Consider the following 23,057-nt stretch of genomic DNA (forward strand, 5'->3'; position numbering starts at 1 on the left):
AATTTCCATTAATTGATAATACTTTCACTTTCGCATGATTTAACGAATTTGGTATCGATTTTAAATCTTACTAATCTTTGGTTACCTTGTACTCAAAAATGAATTTCGACGTTTATTAAATATTTATTATCGATATTCTATAAATAATGTCCGGGGATTAAGATTGACATCCCCCTAAATAAAAGCTACTGAGTTTGCTTGGTTTATGTATATTGGTGTACTATTGACAGTGTTTCTAGCTTGTTTATCAAACTTTGATTTCAATGTTTACAATAATCAATAACTTAATAACTTATCAAATAAGCTCGAATGAAATTCAGAAACAAATCAAAACTTATGTACTTCTTTATTGACAAAACTTTTTCCAGGTAATCGCGAATCTCCTTGTCCTTAGTCCTCATCCTTTTACTCCTCCACCTCCTCTTCAGTCCTTCTCCTCCTCAGTCATCCCCCAAGTTCTCCTCCCCCTCCTCAGTCCTCGTCATTAGTCCTCCTCATAGTCCTCGTCCTCGTCTTCCTCCTCACTCCTCAGTCCTCCTCGTCCTCCTTCTCCTCCTTAGTCCTCCTCCCCCTCCTCCTCCTCCTCAGTCCTCCTCAGTCCTCCTCCTCCTTTTCAGTCCTCCCCCAGTCCTCCTCCTCCTTCCTCATTCCTCCTCCTCCTCAGTGCTCCCCCAGTCCTCCTCCTCAGTCTCTTCTTCCCTCCTTCTCATCCTCAGTCCTCCTCCTCCTCCTCAGTCCTCCCCCAGTCCTCCTCCACCTCAGTCCTCCCCCAGTCCTCCTCCTCAATCTCCTCCTCCTACTCCTCAATCAACCGAATTGAGCCTTCCCAGCACTCAAATGTGAATCCATAAATGTTCCAAATTTATGGATTCATCTACTGCATGACAGTATGGCGCGGCGCCGAATCAATTATGTGATGTGAACCGCGCGCTCACGCGCGTACGTTATTTCGAACTATTGAGTAGTTCAGAAAAACATATGCGTATTATAATACATGTAATATATGGTATTATATATGGAAACGCGGTTCGTTAACAGTCTCTTTCAAAAGGTCATTATTTAGAATTTATCACACTTTTCAACCCACTCGGCTAATTACTCAGTTTTACTCAGTCCAATGATTTTAGCAATCTAAATGTAACATGATACTTAAGTAAGTAAATTAAATTATCTCATTTAGAGATGATGTTGCAAGAGAACGATCCAGAAGAAGATATCCCAAGCGATACTGATGAGTACGTGGAGCAGAGTCCGGATGGGAGGTGGTACAGACGGGACCAACCAGTGAGTTGTCTTTATCAAATAAAAGTTATAAATAAGGGATAGTTAAAAACAACGCCCAAGTCTAATCTTTCCTTAAGCAAATAACTAGATATCAAAATGAGTTATCACATCTTTTAAACATCTCCCTAAACACTAGACCAACTACCATATCACAGGTTCAAGCTCAAGGTATTGGAGGCCTGACACGGAGTTTTCTTGCTATAGATATGGAGGAAGGAAAGGAGGTTGTCTGGAACGAGATAGAAATCAGTCAGGAGATGCACTCTCTTATAAGACGAGACACCAGTAAGGAAGCCATGGAGGCCATCCTGAAGATCTTCAAACGAATAGAGCATGTGAACCTGATAAAATACAGCGGGTACTGGATACATGATTCAGCAGAAGATGGCATGTTCAAGATAGTGTATATCACAGAGTACACCTCAGCCGGCACACTCAGAAGTTTCTTGAGGAGGAGTAGAATTAACAAGAAGAAGATCGGAGCTAGGGTCTGGAGACGATGGAGCAGACAGATTCTCAGAGCTCTGGATTATCTCCACTCGTGTGCTCCCAGTATTACACATGGCCACCTCAACTGTGACAGTATCTACATACACCACGATGGTATCATTAAAGTGGGCTCCGTCGCTCCAAACATAATTAAAGATTTTCTTTCTTCACTGCTTGAGGATAAGGACTTCGATGAAAAGGCGTGTTACAAGACTCCTAACTCTAAGGATATCTCTGACTTTGGAAACTGTTTGTTAGAAGTGTTCGCTACTGGTGTCGAGGAGTCGGACATGAGAGATGTAGCTCCGATTAACTATGATAACGATAAGAAGAAGAAAAACAGACGAGATCTAACAGAGGATGAGAGAAGACTGGTCCTGGAGACTTGTGGAGCGAATAAGGGTACTCTGCTGATGGAATGTTTCGGGAATAACGCGTCTGTGGGACAGCTGCTGAACCACACTATCTTCATAGAGGTGCCGCCGCTAAAGGTTATCGCATACTACGCCATGTTCAACCGGTGGGGACACAGTATGGTCAAAGCAATAGATCCTAAGAAGCTGGAGCAGGGAGACACCAAGACTATAATAGTTGACACCGTGCCCAAGAAACATGAGACCTCGCCTCTGGATATTGAGAAGCTGTCCTCTGACGTGGAGAGTGGCATGTTCCCCCTGTGTGGTATCAAGATCCAGTCTCCGAAGACCAAGGAGAAGTGTCCTGCTGAGAGTGAAACTGAACCCACCATTTCTAAGGCTGAGGACCGACTCATTCTGAAGATAAACGGGAAGATCGTCTGTAAAGGAAACGATCCCGACAAAGCTAACTTGTCTCTGGAGTTCACGATGAACGATCATATGGTCCGGAAGATGGAGACAGAGATCTCTCTTCAGGAGGATAGTCCGGCCAAACTTACTGATGAGCTGATCGACTACAATCTACTTAATAAGAAGGATCGGGAAATGGTTATAGAGTCTATACAAGACGTATTGTCATCCTGATGTGTTGTTCCCAAAGTAACGAGCTGTTCCCAAAGTAACGAGCTGTTCCCAAAGTAACGAGCTGTTCCCAAAGTTACGATCTGTTCCCAAAGTTAGGAGCTGTTCCCAAAGTAACGAGCTGTTCCCAAAGTTACGATCTGTTCCCAAAGTTAGGAGCTGTTCCCAAAGTAACGAGCTGTTCCCAAAGTAACGAGCTGTTCCCAAAGTAACGAGCTGTTCCCAACGTAACGAGCTGTTCCCAAAGTAACGAGCTGTTCCCAAAGTAACGAGCTGTTCCTAAAGTAACGAGCTGGTATCCGTATAGATGTGGTTGTTTGTGTTGCTGCTAATTAAACTCTGTAACAATTTGACATTGACTTGATGTAAACGAGTAATGTTATGAACTTGTTTTTATCTGTTTGAATTCACAATAAGGGTGTTATTATGATGGGCTACTATCACAGTCGTGGAATGTCAGATGTACAAAAGATTAGCACTGTGGTGACAGTTAGAATGCTGCTTTTTATTGTTTAGAACTTATTTCTGTGTTTTTTAATTATAAGTGTTTAATTTCTTCACTGAGAGGAAATTAATAGATTAGGGTCTGCCCACACTACGCCATGTGGCGACGGGCCACATGGCGTGAGTAAAAATGCACAGTGTGTTCAGAAGCCCCGCCACAAGTCACCGGAGTCACACAACGAGGCGCGTAGTGTGTTTAGAGCTCCCGCCAATTGGCGTGGAAACTCTCGGGGAATAGAGGCACGGATTTCTAAAATCCGTGCCTTGCTACAGTTTTTCGCCAATATCTAGTCAGGGGAGCATTTTAACCCTATGTCATGGGGGTGATTCGAAATCAGCGTCCGAGAATACATCTATCGTCATCGAAGTTGGTTTCAACTGTCGGGGGCCTTTTTAGAACAATTTCGAAGATCGACTCTAGAGTGATTTAGCACGCTCGTTGAAAATGAAATATCGTCCCAGAGTCTTTAACAAAGAACTTAAACTTAAAAAGAACTATTATGTACTAATGTTAGTGAACTTGACTATTGTTAATGGCCCAGTAACATTTCGAGAAGAAAGCGGCGCGCGCTACTTCGAAGAAATTTAGACCAGTAATAGTGAACTGGAAGTGGAGCAGCTATTATATTTATATGAGGACAGCTGTGCTCATCATATTTGTGATTTGGTCTCAACATTCCTCCTTGTCTGCTTACTTGTATCAAGATATATTTGTAGTATCGTACTCGCAATAGTTTGCTTGCATCAAGAATCAAGATACCTTACGTCCTTAATTGACGATGTCAATTCATCGCAGCTCGGCGCGGCACAGTAAGGCATCTTGCCGATTAGATCTAGCTGTGTCTTGTATGTCATACGTTGTATGACCCGCCGAAACTCTATAGTGAAACAACGATGGGGGTCATGGTCACGACGTGATACAAGCTGTGTCGCTGTGAGAAGCCTCATTGAGTGCGGCAGTAAGATGGCTGTTCTAATGTCTAAATGATAATTCCACTGTAGTTTGCTTGCTACACGTTGTATACCTTTCGTGCGCGCGATCAAAAGGGGTTTAATTGCAGCGTGTGTCAATATGCAATATGCAATAGTTTGCTTGCATATTCAATAATCAAGATACTCTACGTCCTTACTAGCTTGCATCAAGATATAACTTATAGTATCAGTATGGTAGGTAAACTGTGCTACACTTCAGTCTGTTACTATAATCTGTAATAAATCTAATATAAATTAAATTAAAGTTTGTCACTGTTCAAGTTAAATAAGGTAGTCCAAAAAAATATTTCACTGTAGTTTGCTTGTAGGGTTGGACTCGTCGACGGTCTCTATGGAAGACTATTGTTCTTAAAGTTAACAACTGTTGGTATTTCAGGAATTTGTCATATCATTGTTTATACTCCATTAGCTGGTATGTGCTTGTAGGGTTGGACTCGTCGACGGTCTTTATGGATGATGATTAATCACTCTACACTCGACTGTCACGTGACTTTTTCAACTCGTTCTCTAGCTGGTCCTGAACGACTATTCGAAACCCTAACCCTCTAATCTGATCCCAACCCTAACCCTAACCCAATCCTTAACAAAATCATATGCTGAAACCCTAACCCTAACGAGAAATTGGACTAACTTCCTTATACGGTCATATCACGTGATCGAGAGTCGAGACAGTTTTTCGCCAATATCTCGTCAGGGGAGCATTTTAACCCTATGTCATAAGGGGTGATTCGGAATCAGCGTCCGAAAATACATCGATTGAAGTTGGTTTCAACTGTCGGGGGCCCTTTTAGAACAATCTCGAAGATCGACTGTAGAGTGATTTAGCACGCTCGGGTCTTTATGGAAGACTATTGTTCTTAAAGTTAACAACTGTTGGTATTTCAGGAATTTGTCATATCATTGTTTATACTCCATTAGCTGGTATGAAGAATGTTTTGAGCAGGTATGTTTGTGTAAGACTGCTGTCCTCAAGTCTCCTGATCTGATCTGCAACTATTTAACAAGTTCCAGTTGAAACAATAGAAGATGTTGCCAATAACACTTAAATCTACAGAGTATCGATTGAGATTCACAAACAAAGGGGAACAAAAAAACTGTAAAATTTTGCAGCTTTGCCATCAAAGTCATAGTATAGTGCAGATCCGAAGGGTGCAGCTCTGTGGATCGAGCGAGGGACTGCTAAATAATTTGCGAGGACCTCTGAATTATCATGTGAACTCTATCCTGGCTCTTTAAAAACCATTTCTAAGTCAACTGAAATCCTTAATTAATCGTCACTGTTTTGTACCCCTGTTTAATTTGAAGTGATCTGATGTTGGAGCCGGTTAATGGTCCGGTTCAATTAGTGCGATGCCAAGTTCCAATCACATACCACAAACTGTTATTACTCGAGGGTTGCTTTAACCAGAAGTATGTTGTAAAGTTGTAACCGCAGGACACCTATTGTATTATACACTATGTGTTTTGCTTACCCCGACGCCACTTTCAGTCTCTGTTATACGGTATAAATATTTGTATCACGTTGCGACCCCCACGGTCGTTTCACTATGGTCCTGACGATAGTGATACATAATAATACAGGGGGAGCCGCGCACTTCGTGCGCAGCGGGTCATACAACGTACAACGTATGACAAATAAATATTGATTAAGATATAAAAACTAGAAGGATTTATTCATTGAATTTAAGTGCTTATAGTTATACTTAAGTTAATTTAAAAAATACTCTACCTTATAGTTGACCATTGTTAATGGTCTGGCCCGGCGCGCGCTACTTCGTAGCACAGCTTGTCGTATTTGATATTACTGGGCCGCGCTCAGCCTGTCATTCTGCCTAATCTCATTCCGCCTAATCTCTATGATTATGAACATAAATATAATATCTCCTGAGGTCCCCAGGTATAACATACTATAGCACATATTATAGCAGATGCTCACTAGCTCTTCATCTGAGTGCTCAGTTGTCAGTGGCGTAACGTTGCCTGTTGGCGCCCCCACCGAAAATGCGCCCCCTGTTGGTGCGGATTTTACTAATTCACTCGCCAGCGCGCTATCACGTGTTTTTAATGCCGTGATTTCATTGGTCACCTCTATAACGCGCATTATTTGTGACAGCACAGTTGTTTTCACACAATTTGTCCACCGCGCGTGCAATAAACTCAATTTAAGCTCCGATTTGTGACCGAAATGGCCGAATGGGCCATAATATGGTTTATGCAACGCATGGCCGGTAATTAGCTAATTGAATTTTAGGTACTGTAGGTTGCATAAATTCACGAATTATCAATAATATGCAATAAAATTATTCCTGCAAGTTTTAATTCATTTAAGGTTTTATAGATCTTGTTGGTCAAGGGTAAAATATAAGCAGTATAATAAAACAATATCGAATTGTTTTCAGTTTTGCATCGCGAACAGATACCACTATTTCAAGTTGTTACAGTTACACGGCCAAGGATAAATCTCACAAGTGTTTAGATTTGTAGCTCTGTTTATCAACGGTGAGATTTCTGAAAGGGCAATTGAAATTGAAATCGATTTGACTCTTAAAGGTGCCTCAGCTCCAACTGTTAAATAGATCCACATTCTACATTCTACCAGATTCTTATCTATCTAGATTCTACCATATACAATATATAGTCGATATATTATATACGGATACCAGAGCACATCACATTTCAATAATTTTACAACATGTTATTTTATCAGCTACATATGTTCGAAGGATTAAAACACTTTTATGACGGTGCTGTTAGAATAACAGAATATTTACGCTATAAAACAGTTGACATCAAGAATATTATAACATTACCAAACTAAGTAAAAAATAACAACTGTCCAATGTCCTAACCATGAACCTGACCAAAAATGTCAGTAAATATCAGTTTATTCGAAATCACAGTCATATCACTATGAAGACCCGTGTATTAGCCCGGTAGGTGAGGTATGATAGAGCCGGCCAGCCCGGTAGGTGAGGTCCAGTAGTTGCCCGGAGGCGGTGTACATTTGGGTGATGAGGTCTCCTCCTGACACGTTCTACATTCCTTTGTGTGGTTCCTCCTTCTCTCCTTCCTCTTCTAGAATATCTGAGGGGGGAAGGTGATCACAGAGTAGGGAATGTATAATAAGGGATATTTTATAGTAGTGCTGTCACGTGACACAAATGAGCTCTCGTTCGTTCATTACTTAGCCACGACCTGTCGACCGTTTTTGGGGAGGTTTATTAACTACTTCTATCTTACTCACTATAATTACTGCAGTATTAGATCAGGATCAGAGACGGGTTCAATATTAGGATATATAAGCTACAGGAAAAGAAGATTAATTTTTATTAACGGCACTCTTCCCACAAACACCACGTACCGGGAAGAACAAGTCTAATTTTAGAGGTTGGTTTCCATCCAGCCACATCAGTGCTCTGAATAACAGCAGGACGTTGATGTTCCATGGTCTGGACTAGCGTACCACCTTTCCACCCTGGGGTGAAACAAGAGCTCCAGCTCGTACAAACTGCAGTCTTTACCAGTGGAAGACTTGAGGACTGAGGAGTTCTATCAGTTTCTCTATCAGAAGGATTAGGTCCTTGTAGGAGCTGGAGCTAGCAGGGAGGTCTCCGTACATGCCTGACCAATATGTTAGTTTGAGAAATACACAAACAATCATCAGTTTAACAAAACAATTATTACACCAAACAATTATTAATAAAGTGAGGTTATAACTGTAAACTTGTTACACCCCGCAATATCACTACCGTCCGGAACAATAATTTTTTTAAGTGGGGGGGGGGGGGGGGGGTCCAACTACATTTTTGTACATGTACTGTGTACATTTGGCAAAAATCTGATGGCCATGTACATAAATGTACAAGGAAATCCCTGGAAACGGATTGAAAAATTTCCAAAACGTGTTTAAAATGCTAACAATGCTAGTGTGTGTGTGTACTGTGTGTGTGGCATGTGTGTGAACCAAAACACAATAAATTCAGTCAAACACTGCACTGTACAAAATAATAGTTCATCTGAATGTTCACAGGTACATTTATACAATATATCATTTTATCAACAATGATTGTAAACATAGGTACTTAATCCTGGACCAGGCAAAAGTCCTGCTCACCTTGGGACTGGCGCTAAGTTTCTCAATCTAATCCGCCTTATATGACCCTAAATAACACAATTGACTCGGGTACACTTTTTCACGAGTGGGGCATTTTCCGAAATCACACCCTTTTTCCACAATTGAAGAGGTACGGTTGCAGTTGGTAAAATTACAATTGTTAAAAATAGCGAACGCTTTAGTAACTTTTGATTTTTAAATCAAAAGATAGTCTCACCAGATAGTCTCCACAGATAGTCTCCACAGTTTGTAACAGGCTATCTGCAGAAATGGGTAGCACGGTTATTGGTTAATGACCATGGTCCTAAAACTTTCAATCCTCAGTTAGATACAAAGAATAGTCTACACAATTTTTAATAACATTAAAAGGGATGAAAATCACTTTATTTATTAAAAAACGTGTAACAACTTTTCCATAGTACTGGATAGTAAAATTCTGTTAAACACAAAAATTCTTGAGCACATTTTGCGTCAGTAACAGTAACATGTCAACATGTTACAGAATCAAATGCGTTCAAAAACATTTTAGTAACAATAAATTGTGTAAACTAATGAGAAGGAGGAGAAGGACTGATGATGAGGAAAAAAGGACGAGGAGGAGGACTCAGGAGGAGGAGGAGAAGGAGGAGGACTCAGGAGGAGGAGGAGAAGGAGGAAGACTGAGGACGAGGATGACTAAGGACGAGGAGGACTGAGGAGGATGACTAAGGACTCAGGAGGAAAACGAGGACGACGATTATGAAGAGGACTGAGGGGGAGGACTGAGGAGGGGGAGGAATGATGTGGAGGAGAAGGACTGAAGAGGGCTGAGGAGGAGGAGGATTGAGGAGGAGGAGGACTGAGGAGGAGTAGGAGGGGGGGAGGAGACTGAGGAGGAGGACTGGGGGAGGACTGAGGAGGAAGACTGAGGAAGGAGGAGGAAGAGGACTGAGGAGGAGGAGGAGGAGGACTGAGGGAGGACTGATGAGGAGGAGGACTGAAGAGGAGGAGGAGGATTGAGGAGGAGGAGGAGTAAGAGGATAAAGACTAAGGACGAGGACTAATGAGGAGGACTGAGGACGAGGACTGAGGAGGACGAGGAGGACTGGGGGATGACTGAGGAGGAGAAGGACTGAGGAGGACTGAGGACTGAGGAGGAGGACGAGAGCGAGGACGAGGACGAGAGCGAGGAGGAGAAGGACGACTATGAGGAGGACTGAGGAGGAGAACTGATAAGAAGGAGAAGGAGGAGGAGGAGGAGGACTGGGGAAGGACTGATGAGGAGGAGGCCTGAGGAGGAGAAGGAGGAGGGGGGAAGAGACTGAGGAGAAGGAGGAAGAGACTGAGGAGGACTGGGGGATGACTGAGGAGGAAGATGAGGACTGAGGAAGGAGGAGGAGAAGGAGGATGACTGGGGGAGGACTGATGAGGAGGAGGACTGAAGAAGAGGAGGAGGACTGAGGAGGAGAAGGAGGAGGATGACTGAGGAGAAGGACTGAGGAGGAGGAGGAGGTGGACTAAGGACGAGAACGAGGACGAATATGAAGATGACTGAGGAGGAGGACTGGTGAGGAGGAGAAAGAAGAGGAGAATGAGGAGGAGGATGAGGAGTAGGACTGGGGAGGAGGAGGATGAGGAGGACTGGGGGAGGACTGATGAGGAGGAGGACTGAAGAGGAGGACGAGGACTGAGGACGAGGAGGACTGAGGAGGACTAAGGACGAGAAAGACTGAGGACGAGGAGGACTGAGGACGAGGAGGACTGAGAACGAGGACTGAGGAGAGGGAGGAAGACTGGGGGATGACTGAGGAGGAGAAGGACTGAGGAGGAGGAGGAATAAAAGGATGAGGACTAAGGACGAGGAGGACTGAGGAGGAGGACGAGAGCGAGGACGACTATGAGGAGGACTGATGAGGAGGACTGATAAGAAGGAGAAGGAGGAGGTGGAGGACTGGGGAAGGACTGATGAGGAGGAGGTCTGAGGGAGGACTGAGGAGGAGGAGGAGGACTGAGGAGGAGGAGGAGGAGGAGCAGGAGGAGCAGGAGGAGCAGAAGGATGACTGAGGAGGAGGAGAAGGAGGAGGAGGACTGAGGAGGGGGAGGAGGAGGACTTAGGACGAGAACGAGGACGATGTGAAGCAGAAACAATCGATTTCACAAGGGGCCAAAGCACTCGGGTCTGGACTCTGGGAGTACATGATAACTCCAACTAGTAGTGAGCATACTAGCCCCTGCATTGAAAAAACACATAAAACATACTATTGGAATGTCCAATTGGTTCGTTTTCTCATCACAATATATAGCATAGTAGGGGTTCTGGTTGAATTATATCACTTCTGAGAGGTTTTGGAGATCGATTCTGTAAATTTCTCAATTTTTTTGAGGTGTTAAAGTAATCAAATACATTCCCATGTGATGTACCTGTCATTGTAAATTAGCCACAGCAAGTAAATCTATCCAGGGAATTTCCAAACAGGAAAAAACATATTTTGTACATTTTTGTACATTTTTGTACATGTACATTTGGCAAAAATCTGGTGGCCATGTACAAAAATGTAGTTGGACCCCCCCCCCCCCTCCCTTAAGTTATGATATCAAGTTTAACATAAGTTAATAGAATATTATTATATAAGTTACGATCGATTGTAACAAACCTGCAACATGACATTATTACAGGGAAGCCTCCGGGTGGGAAAACTCAGTACCATGGGGGGACTTCTGGCAACGTTCCAGGAACTTCTTAGTACGCTCTTCTCGAACCTTCTTCATGTGCCGCTGAATCACTTTATTAATAGTTGTTCTTTAGTCCAAGAATAGATTCGTAGAAAAATTAACCAGTAACTGATTCCAATTAAACTAAAAAGTCATTGGTTACTAGTTATTAGTTACTACTGTTACTAGTTATTAGTTACTAGTTACTAGTTACTAGTTACTAGTTACTAGTTACTAGTTACTAGTTACTAGTTACTAGTTACTATAGTAGAACAATCAGTAAGCTTATATACTACCTATTATAACACTGGGTATCACTATAGCAGATGTAATGAAGATCACGGTATAGGCTCAAAACAAAATTGACTCTTATATCAGTAATACATAGTAACAAACCTGCCATTATTACTGTCCGGAGTCCCGGACAGGAGGATCCAATGATATTACCCCAGCAACCAGTTGAAAAGCCAGGAAATTGACCAGAAATTCAACAATCCTGAGTCGAGTTAAGAACCTAAGGTTTTTAGGTCTTGATGTCATTCTGAATCCTCTCAGTCAAAGCCAAATAGTGGAAAGCAGTAATATATAATGGTGATAATTGGTACCCTCGAGATTAGCGCTGATCAAGAATGCCAACAGGGTTACAGGGAGTAACAAAGAAGAATAAACCGAACATCCCAGTTGAATTTCTACTGCAAATTAACTTGAACACACGTCTGTTCTGTAGGGTACCACGTGACACGCAATCTGGCCAATAAGCTATCGAATAGCAGTCACGCTGCCCAATCAGAGGGCTGGCTGTTAGTCGGGTGCGGACCACTTATGCCAGTCTAGCTGACGCCAAACAACTATAACACTGAGTACACTCAAATTCATAATTTCCAAATGTGGAGCTCTAAAAGAACAAATAGGAGCCTTGGTTCCTACACCCGAATCTATGTATTACACAGGGAGGGAGGGAGGGAGGGAGGGAGGGAGGGAGGGAGGGAGGGAGGGAGGGAGGGAGGGAGGGAGGGAGGGAGGGAGGGAGGGAGGGAGGGAGGGAGGGAGGGAGGGAGGGAGGGAGGGAGGGAGGGAGGGAGGGAGGGAGGGAGGGAGGGAGGGAGGGAGGGAGGGAGGGAGGGAGGGAGGGAGGGAGGGAGGGAGGGAGGGAGGGAGGGAGGGAGGGAGGGAGGGAGGGAGGGAGGGAGGGAGGGAAAAAGAACAAATAGGAGCCTTGGTTCCTACACCCGAATCTATGTATTACACATCAAAAAGCTTAAACCAAGATTATCCTAGAGATATATCTCCAAATACCATTCAAGTAAGGTTGCGTCCCGATCATGGAACCAGAGGGATGGAGGGAAGGAGGGAAGGAGGGAGGGAGGGAGGGAGGGAGGGAGGGAGGGAGGGAGGGAGGGAGGGAGGGAGGGAGGGAGGGAGGGAGGGAGGGAGGGAGGGAGGGAGGAAGGGAGGGAGGGGGGAGGAAAGGAGGGGGGAGGGAGGGAGGGAGGGAGGGAGGGAGGGAGGGAGGGAGGGAGGGAGGGAAGGAGGGAAGGAGGGAGGGAGGGAGGGAGGGAGGGAGGGAGGGAGGGAGGGAGGGAGGGAGGGAGGGAGGGAGGGAGGGAGGGAGGGAGGGAGGGAGGTCCTACATCTTTTAACTCCGATCGAGTGGAAAAGGTGGATAAAGTCACAAAATGTTTAACATCCTCACCAGTCTGAAATAAGACTACAGATTCATATCCGAAACTGAACAGACGGACAACGAACTCCCAAATACATATTCAATCAAGATTTTGTTTGTAAACACGACACACTGAGAATGAGTGACTAAGAACAAAGAATAAACGACTGAACAAATCAATTATACAACCTATCAATACAAGTTAAGGGCTACTGTATGTTCACAAAATATTTAACTCATAATTTAATGGTACACTCAAGTATAACCGTAACACGACTTCATAATATCAGCTGGCTACTTCCTCATGAATTAGGGCACACCACACTATTAAAATTGAGTAATACTAGTCGACTAGTGGGACTAAAGAGTTGGTCGCATAGTGACAGTAGAAATGGCTGCAATGATTCTAAACTTTTCAATAGTTTTAAGGTTCAAAATTAAACATTAACGTGCGAGGTTGCGGTACTTTCTTTAATTATGTTTTCTAGTTAGGTTTACAACTCGGTGTTACATTGGTTTTCGTCCTGGTCGACAATGCAAAATACGAAACAGTAAACAGTGCCACATAGAAAAGTACTAAAATCATACATTTTTCTTGGATGCATGTAGCTCTCGTGACATTGAAACCATAAAAAGGCTTACGATAAGGGTATCACTTTAAGGCAAATGACAGATGACAGAGATATTCAACAAACTGCAGGCGATAGGTTTATCAGAAGGCAGTGAAAAAGAGGAAGGAACAAAAGTTTGTATCTGATCTCAATCACACGCCAGCGCGCTATATCACGCGCACGTGACTTAAACACTGCAATATCATTGGTCATCTTTATATCCAATGCGAAAACAAAATAGCGCGCGTTTCCTATAATCCATGGCGAGTGAATTAGTGAAACCGTGTTGGTGCCCCCTCCCCTTTTGGCGCCCCTCCCTAAAATTGAACAAATTAGGTGATTTTGGAGGATACGCCGGTAAAATCTCTAAAAAAGTGTGTTTCTAGAGCAAAACGTGCAGTTTTGCTATTAGTAGTACGTACCTCAGTTAAGTTTTTCAAAATTTCCCCACATTCAAAGTCATGTCAAACGACGATTTTGCGCACAGCGGGGTCAGCGGGGCCCTTTGTTACGCCACTGACCGTGCTACCCATTTCTGCAAATAGTCTGTTACAAATTGTGGAGACAATTTAAATCAAAAGTTACAATTTTTGTCCGATTTTGTCCGTGCGATTTTGTCCGTAGCTTCAGAAAATAGCACGCTAACAGGCTATCTGCAGAAATGGTTAGCACGGTTAATGACGATGGTCCTTTCTCAAAGTCAAACTTTAAATCCTCAGTTAGGTACAAAGAATAGAATAGTCTACACATTTTTTAATAACATAAAAAGGGATGAAAATCACTTTATTGTTTATTTATGAAAAATATCGTGTAAAAACTTTTCCATAGTACTGGAGAAAAAACTCTGTTAAACACAAACATTCTTGAGCACATTTTGAGTCAGTAACATTGCAGTAACATGAAAATATGTTACAGACTCAAATGCGTTTAAAAACATTTCAGTAACAATAAATTGTGTGAACAATAACACCAACAATAATTATAAATTGAACAAATAATTGACAAATGAAAGAACTGACATCATGAAATTTAAAAAATTTTTGGTAGATTTTTAGTATAGGCTAGGCAAGAACTCGATTCTCAGATGAAGAGCTAGTGAGCATCTGCTATATGTGCTATAGTATGTAGTAGATATGGAAATTGAATTTGAATCAGAAGTCAAAATCCCAAAGCAACCAAGCAATGTCTTCTAATTACTGCACTATAGGACCAATTCAGAGTTATAAAGTCGAGTCTTTTTTAAATGAATTTAAGTATAAGTACTTAAATTCAATGAATAAATCCTTCTAGTTTTTATATCTTAATCAATATTTATACCGTATAACAGAGACTGAAAATGGCGTCGGGGTAAGCAAAACACATCTCTACTATAATTCAAAAGATTCTTTCTGATGTTGTACGACCGCCCACGTGCAAATTATGTAAACAAATCCAACTACATCAAACGTTGGCATGGTACATTTTAATGTCGCACGTGCAGAATTTGCGTGTGAATGATTGAATTCTAAGACGCGCTAAAACTCTGCTAAAACTCTTTCTGCCCGCGCGTCGACCGTTTAACAATTTTTACTTCGTTTTGAACGCCATTTCTTTAGTGTAATTTCAACATACGTCTTGCGTCTGACTTTTAACAAACCTTCAAACAGCGTTTTCAAATCTTTTCATCTCCGAACTACATTAACTTCCGGTAAAAGCTATCCCTTCTATTACATCGATAGTAATACATCGCAGTCTACGACTACGTTACATCTTCAACTATACTCACCTACAACGCAGACTCTCCATTCTAAACCGTATTGTGATATTTTAATTTTTGTTCTTGCATCTAATTGCTATTCACATGGAAAATTTACCCGTTGAATTAATGGACATAGACACCGACCAACAGACCGTTGACAATGAAAGAGAACAGGAGAGAGTGCGTAGCCGTGAACGTCGAAACCAGGTAAGAAATTCTGCACAGCGAAATGCCCTACTAGAGTCTGAACGTTTAAGAATTCGTGAAATACGTGCCCGTGAGAATTCTGCCGTGAGAAATACGAGATTGGAAGCTAACCGTGATCGCCTTTCCCGCGAAAGTGATGCGGAGAGAAATACGAGATTGGAAGCTAACCGTGATCGCCGAGCCCGTGAAAGTGATGCGGAGAGAAATGAGAGATTGGAAGCTGACCGTGAGAGGATAAATACTAGACTTGACCACGAGACCCCTGAAGAGACATCACACCGACTGAATAATGACCGACTCCGCACAAATTCAAGTGTTGAGTCATTTGATAGATTATGTCAACTCTCCTATTCCATTCAGCACAAATTTCCTTTTGTATCTATCACAATTCATTCATACGTAAACATTTCAATTTGAACAAAGAACAAATCTATCAAATGAGACGGTGAGGGACCTGTAATGAAATGATTCAGATGTGTAATGCAATGTATGTATGTATTTTCAGAAGCAAAAGTTGTTGGATCGTGTGCAAAGTTTCAGGGTGATAAATTCTTAGACTCGATATTCAGTACACGCAACTGAAAACCACTTCCGCAATACTGAATACGATTACTCATCACTCATAAACACTGACCTTGAGCTATGACCACTGACAAGCTTTCCCCCGGTGACCATTACCTTTATTAGTTAAGGGAAAAGATCGAGACTATATATGTGTTAATCCGTACCATTTTACTGACACCACGGAATCAACTTTAACGCGACTTTCCGAAAGGGTTTCCAAGTTAAGGGGTTTCAAGTTAAGCGTTTTCAAGTTAGGGGTTTTCAAGTTAATTGGTACGAAACTATAAGTATAAATTTCAAGATTCATATTAAGATGAATTCCTATTGGGACCCTTTTTTCGAAGAAGGAAATTTAATTACTTGCGAATATTACGCTGCGTTTCGGTATAGTACGAGCAACATTTGAATTGGCTGTATCTTCGGTTGTGTAGGATATTTTTTGACGCGATTCAAACTTACTAACAAACAATACTATTAGTATTAGCTTCCTCCCTGTGACCACGGGTTTTCTAGTAGTGTATAATACAATAGGTTACACTGTGTCCTGCGGTTACAACATACTTCTGGTTAAAGCAACCCTTGAGTAACAGTTTGTGGTATGTGATTGGAACTTGGCATCGCACTAATTGAACCGGACCATTAACCGGCTCCAACATCAGATCACTTAATGTTGGAAAACAGTAATATCAAATACGACAAGCTGTGCTACGAAGTAGCGCGCGCCGGGCCAGACCATTAACAATGGTCAACTATAAGGTAGAGTATTTTTTAAATTAACTTAAGTATAACTATAAGCACTTAAATTCAATGAATAAATCCTTCTAGTTTTTATATCTTAATCAATATTTATTTGTCATACGTTGTACGTTGTATGACCCGCTGCGCACGAAGTGCGCGGCTCCCCCTGTATTATTATGTATCACTATCGTCAGGACCATAGTGAAACGACCGTGGGGGTCGCAACGTGATACAAATATTTATACCGTATAACAGAGACTGAAAGTGGCGTCGGGGTAAGCAAAACACATAGTGTATAATACAATAGGTGTCCTGCGGTTACAACTTTACAACATACTTCTGGTTAAAGCAACCCTCGAGTAATAACAGTTTGTGGTATGTGATTGGAACTTGGCATCGCACTAATTGAACCGGACCATTAACCGGCTCCAACATCAGATCACTTCAAATTAAACAGGGGTACAAAACAGTGACGATTAATTAAGGATTTCAGTTGACTTAGAAATGGTTTTTAAAGAGCCAGGATAGAGTTCACATGATAATTCAGAGGTCCTCGCAAATTATTTAGCAGTCCCTCGCTCGATCCACAGAGCTGCACCCTTCGGATCTGCACTATACTATGACTTTGATGGCAAAGCTGCAAAATTTTACAGTTTTTTTGTTCCCCTTTGTTTGTGAATCTCAATCGATACTCTGTAGATTTATTGGCAACATCTTCTATTGTTTCAACTGGAACTTGTTAAATAGTTGCAGATCAGATCAGGAGACTTGAGGACAGCAGTCTTACACAAACATACCTGCTCAAGACATTCTTCATACCATTACCAGCTAATGGACAAACAATGATATGGAAATTCCTGAAATATCAACAGTTGTTAACTTTAAGAACAATAGTCTTCCATAGACCGTATATATATCTTCTTGATGATCAACCCCTCAGTGCTAGTTTGCTCTTCTTGATAATGTTTTTAATGTTATTAAATAATTATATTGTCCTTGCCGAAGATCATAATATACAGTGTTGATACAATTCGATACAATCCAATACAATTCGATACAATTCGATACAATTCGATACAATCCAATACAATTCGATACAATACAATACGAATCGATGCAATTGGATAAAAATCGTTAGGGAACATAATATGTATATCAAATTTACTCATTCACGGGCGCAATTACAGAAGAAACGTATTTTATTGGTTGATGTAACGGTCAACGGTTTTAGCTCATAAATAAATCAAATTTACCAAGCTCCAGAAGGAGAGGAACAGGGTCTAAAATTACCAAAAAGGCTCAAGCAAAATGTCAACGGTCCATTACAGTAAAGAATTTCGGAGAGTATCATTTATAGTCAGCAATGTTAATCAAGGATGCATATATCTGCCTCCATTTCATGACTTGCAGTTGGAATAAAGGATTGTACTTCAACCAAGAATTAATATACCTTAGGAGTTAGGACCAACAAATTTGGTTCACAATAAATTTGGTTACCATAATTTAAGTCACAAATTTCGCAAATTTTTAGTCTACAAAAATTATGGTAACATTTTTCGACTTTTCGAAACCATTTTCCATTCCGTTTATTTGATTTTTCCATTATTTAGCTAGTTTTCCCCCTCGATTTCGCATATAAAGTCAGACTTTATAGTTTAACATTAGGCATGTTGATTAAATGATTTGTTGCAATAAATAAATAAAACAAATAATTTGTAAAATAAAATGCTATCTATCAATTCGGTAATGAGCACCCGTCTGAGCATTACAGAAGCTGCAATGCATTACTCAGGAATTTCAATAACACCAGATCCAGAGTCTGTGACTCTGTATCACTAAGTTCTTCAGTACGCTGTTCGGTTTATTTTTCACCCTTTTTTGACTTTACCATTTCTGTCGGTACGACGTAGTTTATGTCGATATGATCCTTCAGCCGATTCAACAGAACATGTTGGGATGGATCGATTAAAAATGTAATGTCCAATGTAATGTCCAAGAGGAGCTCTAAGTGCAATAGGACTTTGGTACAGTTTTGTGCTTCGTAGTTTCGCAACTGTCTTTCCTCCCAACGAAGTAGTTCAGCAGTAGGGACGGTGATGTCATTATATTAATTATAGACAATGTAAACTCAACAATATTCATGTCATATATGCCTACTGAAATTTTGGTCTCCTTAAAAATTAGTCGCCGAAAAATTTAGTCTCATGAAATTTGGTTTACAACAATTTTAGTCAAAACTTTGACTAAATTTATGGTAGACTGAATTTTTCGTTCTTAAGGTAATACTAATACGAACCTCAAACATGACAGTGATTTATCGACTGAATGTTACAAATACTGATAACTGATAACTGATAAGCATGACTCTAATCGGTGTAGAAAAGAAGTATCTAAATGTTATTTCAATACATTTTTTGTTCGTTTTTGTCCGTATTTGTCCGGCGTCCGCCCTATTTTTTGTCCGTCTTGAAAATATAGGGTACCGCACGGACAAAAACGGACACAAAACATGAGCCCCCCCCCCCCCCTCCCCATATTCGTATCCTATTATTTTTATCTAAAAAAAAACACCAGACCCGCAGCAATGACGAAAGTATTCTGTTTTCTACTAGTGCTAGAACTGATCGCTCTGACGCAGTGTCAGCCTCCAGGATTAGGAAGACGATCAGCTGAACTCCAGCAGAACGGTGAACCATTTGTTGATTTTGGAAAACGATCAGCTGAACTCCAGCCTGATCCAGGATTAGGAAGACGATCAGCTGAACTCCAGCAGAACGGTGAACCATTTGTTGATTTTGGAAAACGATCAGCCGAACTCCAGCCTCCAGGATTAGGAAGACGATCAGCTGAACTCCAGCAGAACGGTGAACCATTTGTTGATTTTGGAAAACGATCAGCTGAACTCCAGCCTCCAGGATTAGGAAGACGATCAGCTGAACTCCAACAGAACGGTGAACCATTTGTTGATTTTGGAAAACGATCAGCTGAACTCCAGCAGAACGGTGAACCATTTGTTGATTTTGGAAAACGATCAGCTGAACTCCAGCAGAACGGTGAACCATTTGTTGATTTTGGAAAACGATCAGCTCCAGAAGACGATTAGAGAGTTTTAAGAAGACGATCAGCTGATTCCCAGAGAAACGGTGAATAGTTTGTTGATTTTGGAAGACGATCAGCTGATCTCCAGAATTATCGTCAGAATTAGTTTTTTGGTATTTAGAGTATAATTGTAAAGTATTTAGAGTATAAATCAAAATGGCTTCAACCGAATCTTTAACTTTTTAGTTCTTTTAGGCTATACAGCGATGTTATTCTTATTGTTATTATACATACTATTGCTGATACTATACTTTTTAGTAACCGAAGCTTTAAAAAGCATATGTTTATGATGATCGTCTTAAAGAAATGTATTTGTTCGTTAAATGACCATAGTTTAAAAAAGTTACATTGAATATTGAGTTTTATTTCTCTTAGAGCTTTAGAGGTGCAAACTATTGCAATTTACTTTTAAATATCAAAAATAAAACATACTCCTATCTATGTACATCTTATCGAGGTACATAGATAAAGGATAAGATAATAGTTTAGAAACTATTATTTTATCTATATGTACCTCGATAAGAGTACCTAGTGCAGCACAAATTAACTACGAGACTACTTTATCTTGAGATAAGTAAACAAGTAAAGGAGGAATGTTGGAACTAAATACGGTAAATTCAGCCATTTCCACAGCTCTTCCGACAGCTCAAGTTCACTAACAGTAACATTCGTGGAGGGGTAACGGCGTAATATGAGAACACAATTATGAATATAATTATGAATTAATATGGATTATTACTAAGTGATTCGATAAGCAGTAATATGTACTACCTTATCGGACCTTATTTGGACGGACATTAAATGAACGGACATTAATATGAACGCTAGAAGGAATTCAAAACCATCAAAAATCCGAATTTTTTTTCATCCTTTTTTGACGTTTTTTTAAATTTTAGCAAATGATTTTTAAATCCATTTTCATACAGTAAGCAAGAACAGCAGTCGTTGAGCAGTTAAAATTTAAATTTTACAAGCCATTCGGCGTGAAGTGGTTTTATCTTAGACAACTTTAGGTTAACCTTAACATCACGTGGAGCTTTTCTAGCACTGCTTCATTACCTTCCCTGAGTAATATGAACTATAAAAACGTCAGACAATGTCCTTGGCAACACGATTTACCGTAATACTGATATCTAGAGGCTGACGCAAGTTTGTCATGTTGGCGGGGACTAGCTCATGAACTATGTTGATTGTTGTTGAGTGCCATAATTTTGTTGATTTTTTCCGTCAAGTGACCCTTGAAAACATTATATACTAGTAAAGTTTTCTGTGCCTCCGGCAGACCAAGGAGAACCTTTTCGTCGTTAACATACGGCACAATGATGTTCTCGATAAAACTTATTGCCCAATGTTTTGGAAGTATGTTGCCTGTTATCGTAGGGGCTAACATATCTACATTCTACAACCAGACAACTTGGGCGACTGATAACCAGAACCCAGGACGTCTTCATCACACATGAGACCGGCCCCGCCTCACGACTTTGCGATCCTTATAGCTACGTTGTGCAGATAAGGTACGAAGGTACCTACAGGACTAGATAAGATACCGTCGGTCACATACCTAGGGAGATATCCCGGTTTTTCTTCTACTTTATCGAGATGGGTGGTATGGTAGAAGGTATAAACCACTAAAGGTCGCCTATACCAAGTGGGGGGCTAGAGATAAAGCTTAAGTATCTCTCTAGTAGAGCAGTTGGGATCGTTTATTGCCCGGTAAGACTACGAGTTGGACAGACAACCAGTTGTAAGAGAAAATTTGGAGGTAGATAGTAACTAGGGCCTCTAGTGTTCAATTAATGTCCGTCCAAATAAGGTCCGGTAAGGTATATTTTATATAACGAGCACGCACTGAGCTTTTATATTTGATTGTAATTAAAGATTTTAAGGCGTTAGTGCCGAGTGGGTACAGTAAGTTATATTATAATTATAAATACAAAATATGATTCATCAAACAATTAATGAACACTAGTATTGGATCATGAATATTGAATTGCTTTAAAAATGATTTTGGACACGTTTCATTAAAAATAATTAAGCTCTGTCACTACTTTATTGGCCACGGCGGTGACATTTCTGATTTCGGGAGTATTGGAAGATAACAAACGGTGTCGGTCTCCTATACCCTCAGGAGGATTATAAGTTAAGTTGAATTTTTTACAAGATGAAGCAGCTGATCAGAGAAAATCTTCATATTAAATTTTCTCAAATACGGTATTGGGTTTCATTTTTGTAAAATAAAAATGAAAAAATTCCCCAAATACCATAATTTAATTTAGGGTACGAAATGTGGCTCCAGTCACCGGAATTTGGATGTTAGAATTATTTAAAAAAATATTCGACATATTTATTAAATTATTATTATTTTTAATTATATTTATTAAATATGTCGGACATAAATATGTCAAATAATATTTCGAATATATTCGAAATATTATTCGACATATTTTTGTTATATACATAAATATGTCTCGTAATGAGGTACTACTACTGGTAAACAAATGTACCTCACCTCCCCACGAGAATCCACATCAATAATTGTACTTCTTATTTCATAATACCATGATCCTTTACGTATGCAACATATAATTGCGTTTAAATCTTGCTCAAAGTAAGTCATCTCCCAGCGGTAATTAGCCTCTCATCATGATTAATCATCATCCTCATTTACTTGTACAGGGTGGGCCAAAAGTCAGTGTGCAAACGTTGGGTCTTATACCTCCGCCGTGTTTTATATTTGAGAGCTGTTGCTTTGCAGATGGCATACTGTACTTACTGGTTCGAGGATTCCGTCGTCAAAATTTGAAAATTTGAATATTTTAGACCACGCCCATTCAATATTAAAACACATATATTGTTTTCTCTGAACATGCTGAACGCCTAATTTTTTCAGAGACGGTAGATTATCAAATGTTGCATATGATCTGAAAACATGAGGCAAAACGGATTAAAAATGACGAAGTTATCAAGCATTTTGTGTATCTCGTTAACAAAATTGACTGGGTGATTATGTGACACCGTGACACGACACCTTAATTGGGCACCCTTAACAATTCCCATAATGTTTAACGGGGTAGTTAACGGGGTCACCTTATCACGTGATTAGGTAAACCAATCACCTGATCACACGTAATGAATAAACTTGTTATGCTTCATATCTCGGTCATATGAGAAGCTACAGTTCTAATTCTTTCAGGACAAACGTAATTCGAATGGCCAAACACAATTCAATAACATTTAGCTTGATCCGACTATCCTAACTATCAAATAAATGTGAAAATGAACCTCCATTTGAAAAAAATGAACGCGAATATTTTTCGAGTTGGCAAATTCCTCGAACCAGTGGTGGTACTAAGTCATACCAGAA

The 23,057-nt window shown here is 40.6% G+C and overlaps 3 protein-coding genes across 3 annotated transcripts in view; all 3 read left to right on the top strand.

Annotated features, from left to right (window-relative positions):
• The window catches only part of LOC134811758 (alpha-mannosidase 2-like), a 53,131-nt gene that overhangs the window by 9,643 nt on the left and 20,431 nt on the right, over window positions 1-23,057 (top strand). The window lies entirely within an intron of this gene.
• LOC134811213 (nuclear receptor-binding protein-like) lies at window positions 1,167-3,308 on the top strand. Its single transcript, XM_063817970.1, has 2 exons — window positions 1,167-1,284; window positions 1,440-3,308. The coding sequence occupies exons 1-2, from the start codon at window positions 1,183-1,185 to the stop codon at window positions 2,772-2,774; spliced, it is 1,437 nt and encodes a 478-aa protein (XP_063674040.1). The 5' UTR covers window positions 1,167-1,182; the 3' UTR covers window positions 2,775-3,308.
• LOC134810953 (FMRFamide-like neuropeptides 13) lies at window positions 19,179-19,697 on the top strand. Its single transcript, XM_063817648.1, has one exon. The coding sequence runs from the start codon at window positions 19,179-19,181 to the stop codon at window positions 19,695-19,697; it is 519 nt and encodes a 172-aa protein (XP_063673718.1).

The sequence above is a fragment of the Bolinopsis microptera genome, chromosome 2 (genome assembly GCF_026151205.1).
Source record: "Bolinopsis microptera isolate Bmic1 chromosome 2, MBARI_Bmic_1.0, whole genome shotgun sequence".
In the NCBI taxonomy this organism is placed as follows: Eukaryota; Metazoa; Ctenophora; class Tentaculata; order Lobata; family Bolinopsidae; genus Bolinopsis; species Bolinopsis microptera.

Bases quoted from the DNA above. Each gene is read 5' to 3' on its own strand.
- LOC134811213 (XM_063817970.1), top strand. From the start codon at position 1,183: ATGATGTTGCAAGAGAACGATCCAGAAGAAGATATCCCAAGCGATACT. The intron at 1,285-1,439 runs GTGAGTTGTCTT...ACCATATCACAG, and splicing joins GGTACAGACGGGACCAACCA to GTTCAAGCTCAAGGTATTGG.
- LOC134810953 (XM_063817648.1), top strand. From the start codon at position 19,179: ATGACGAAAGTATTCTGTTTTCTACTAGTGCTAGAACTGATCGCTCTG.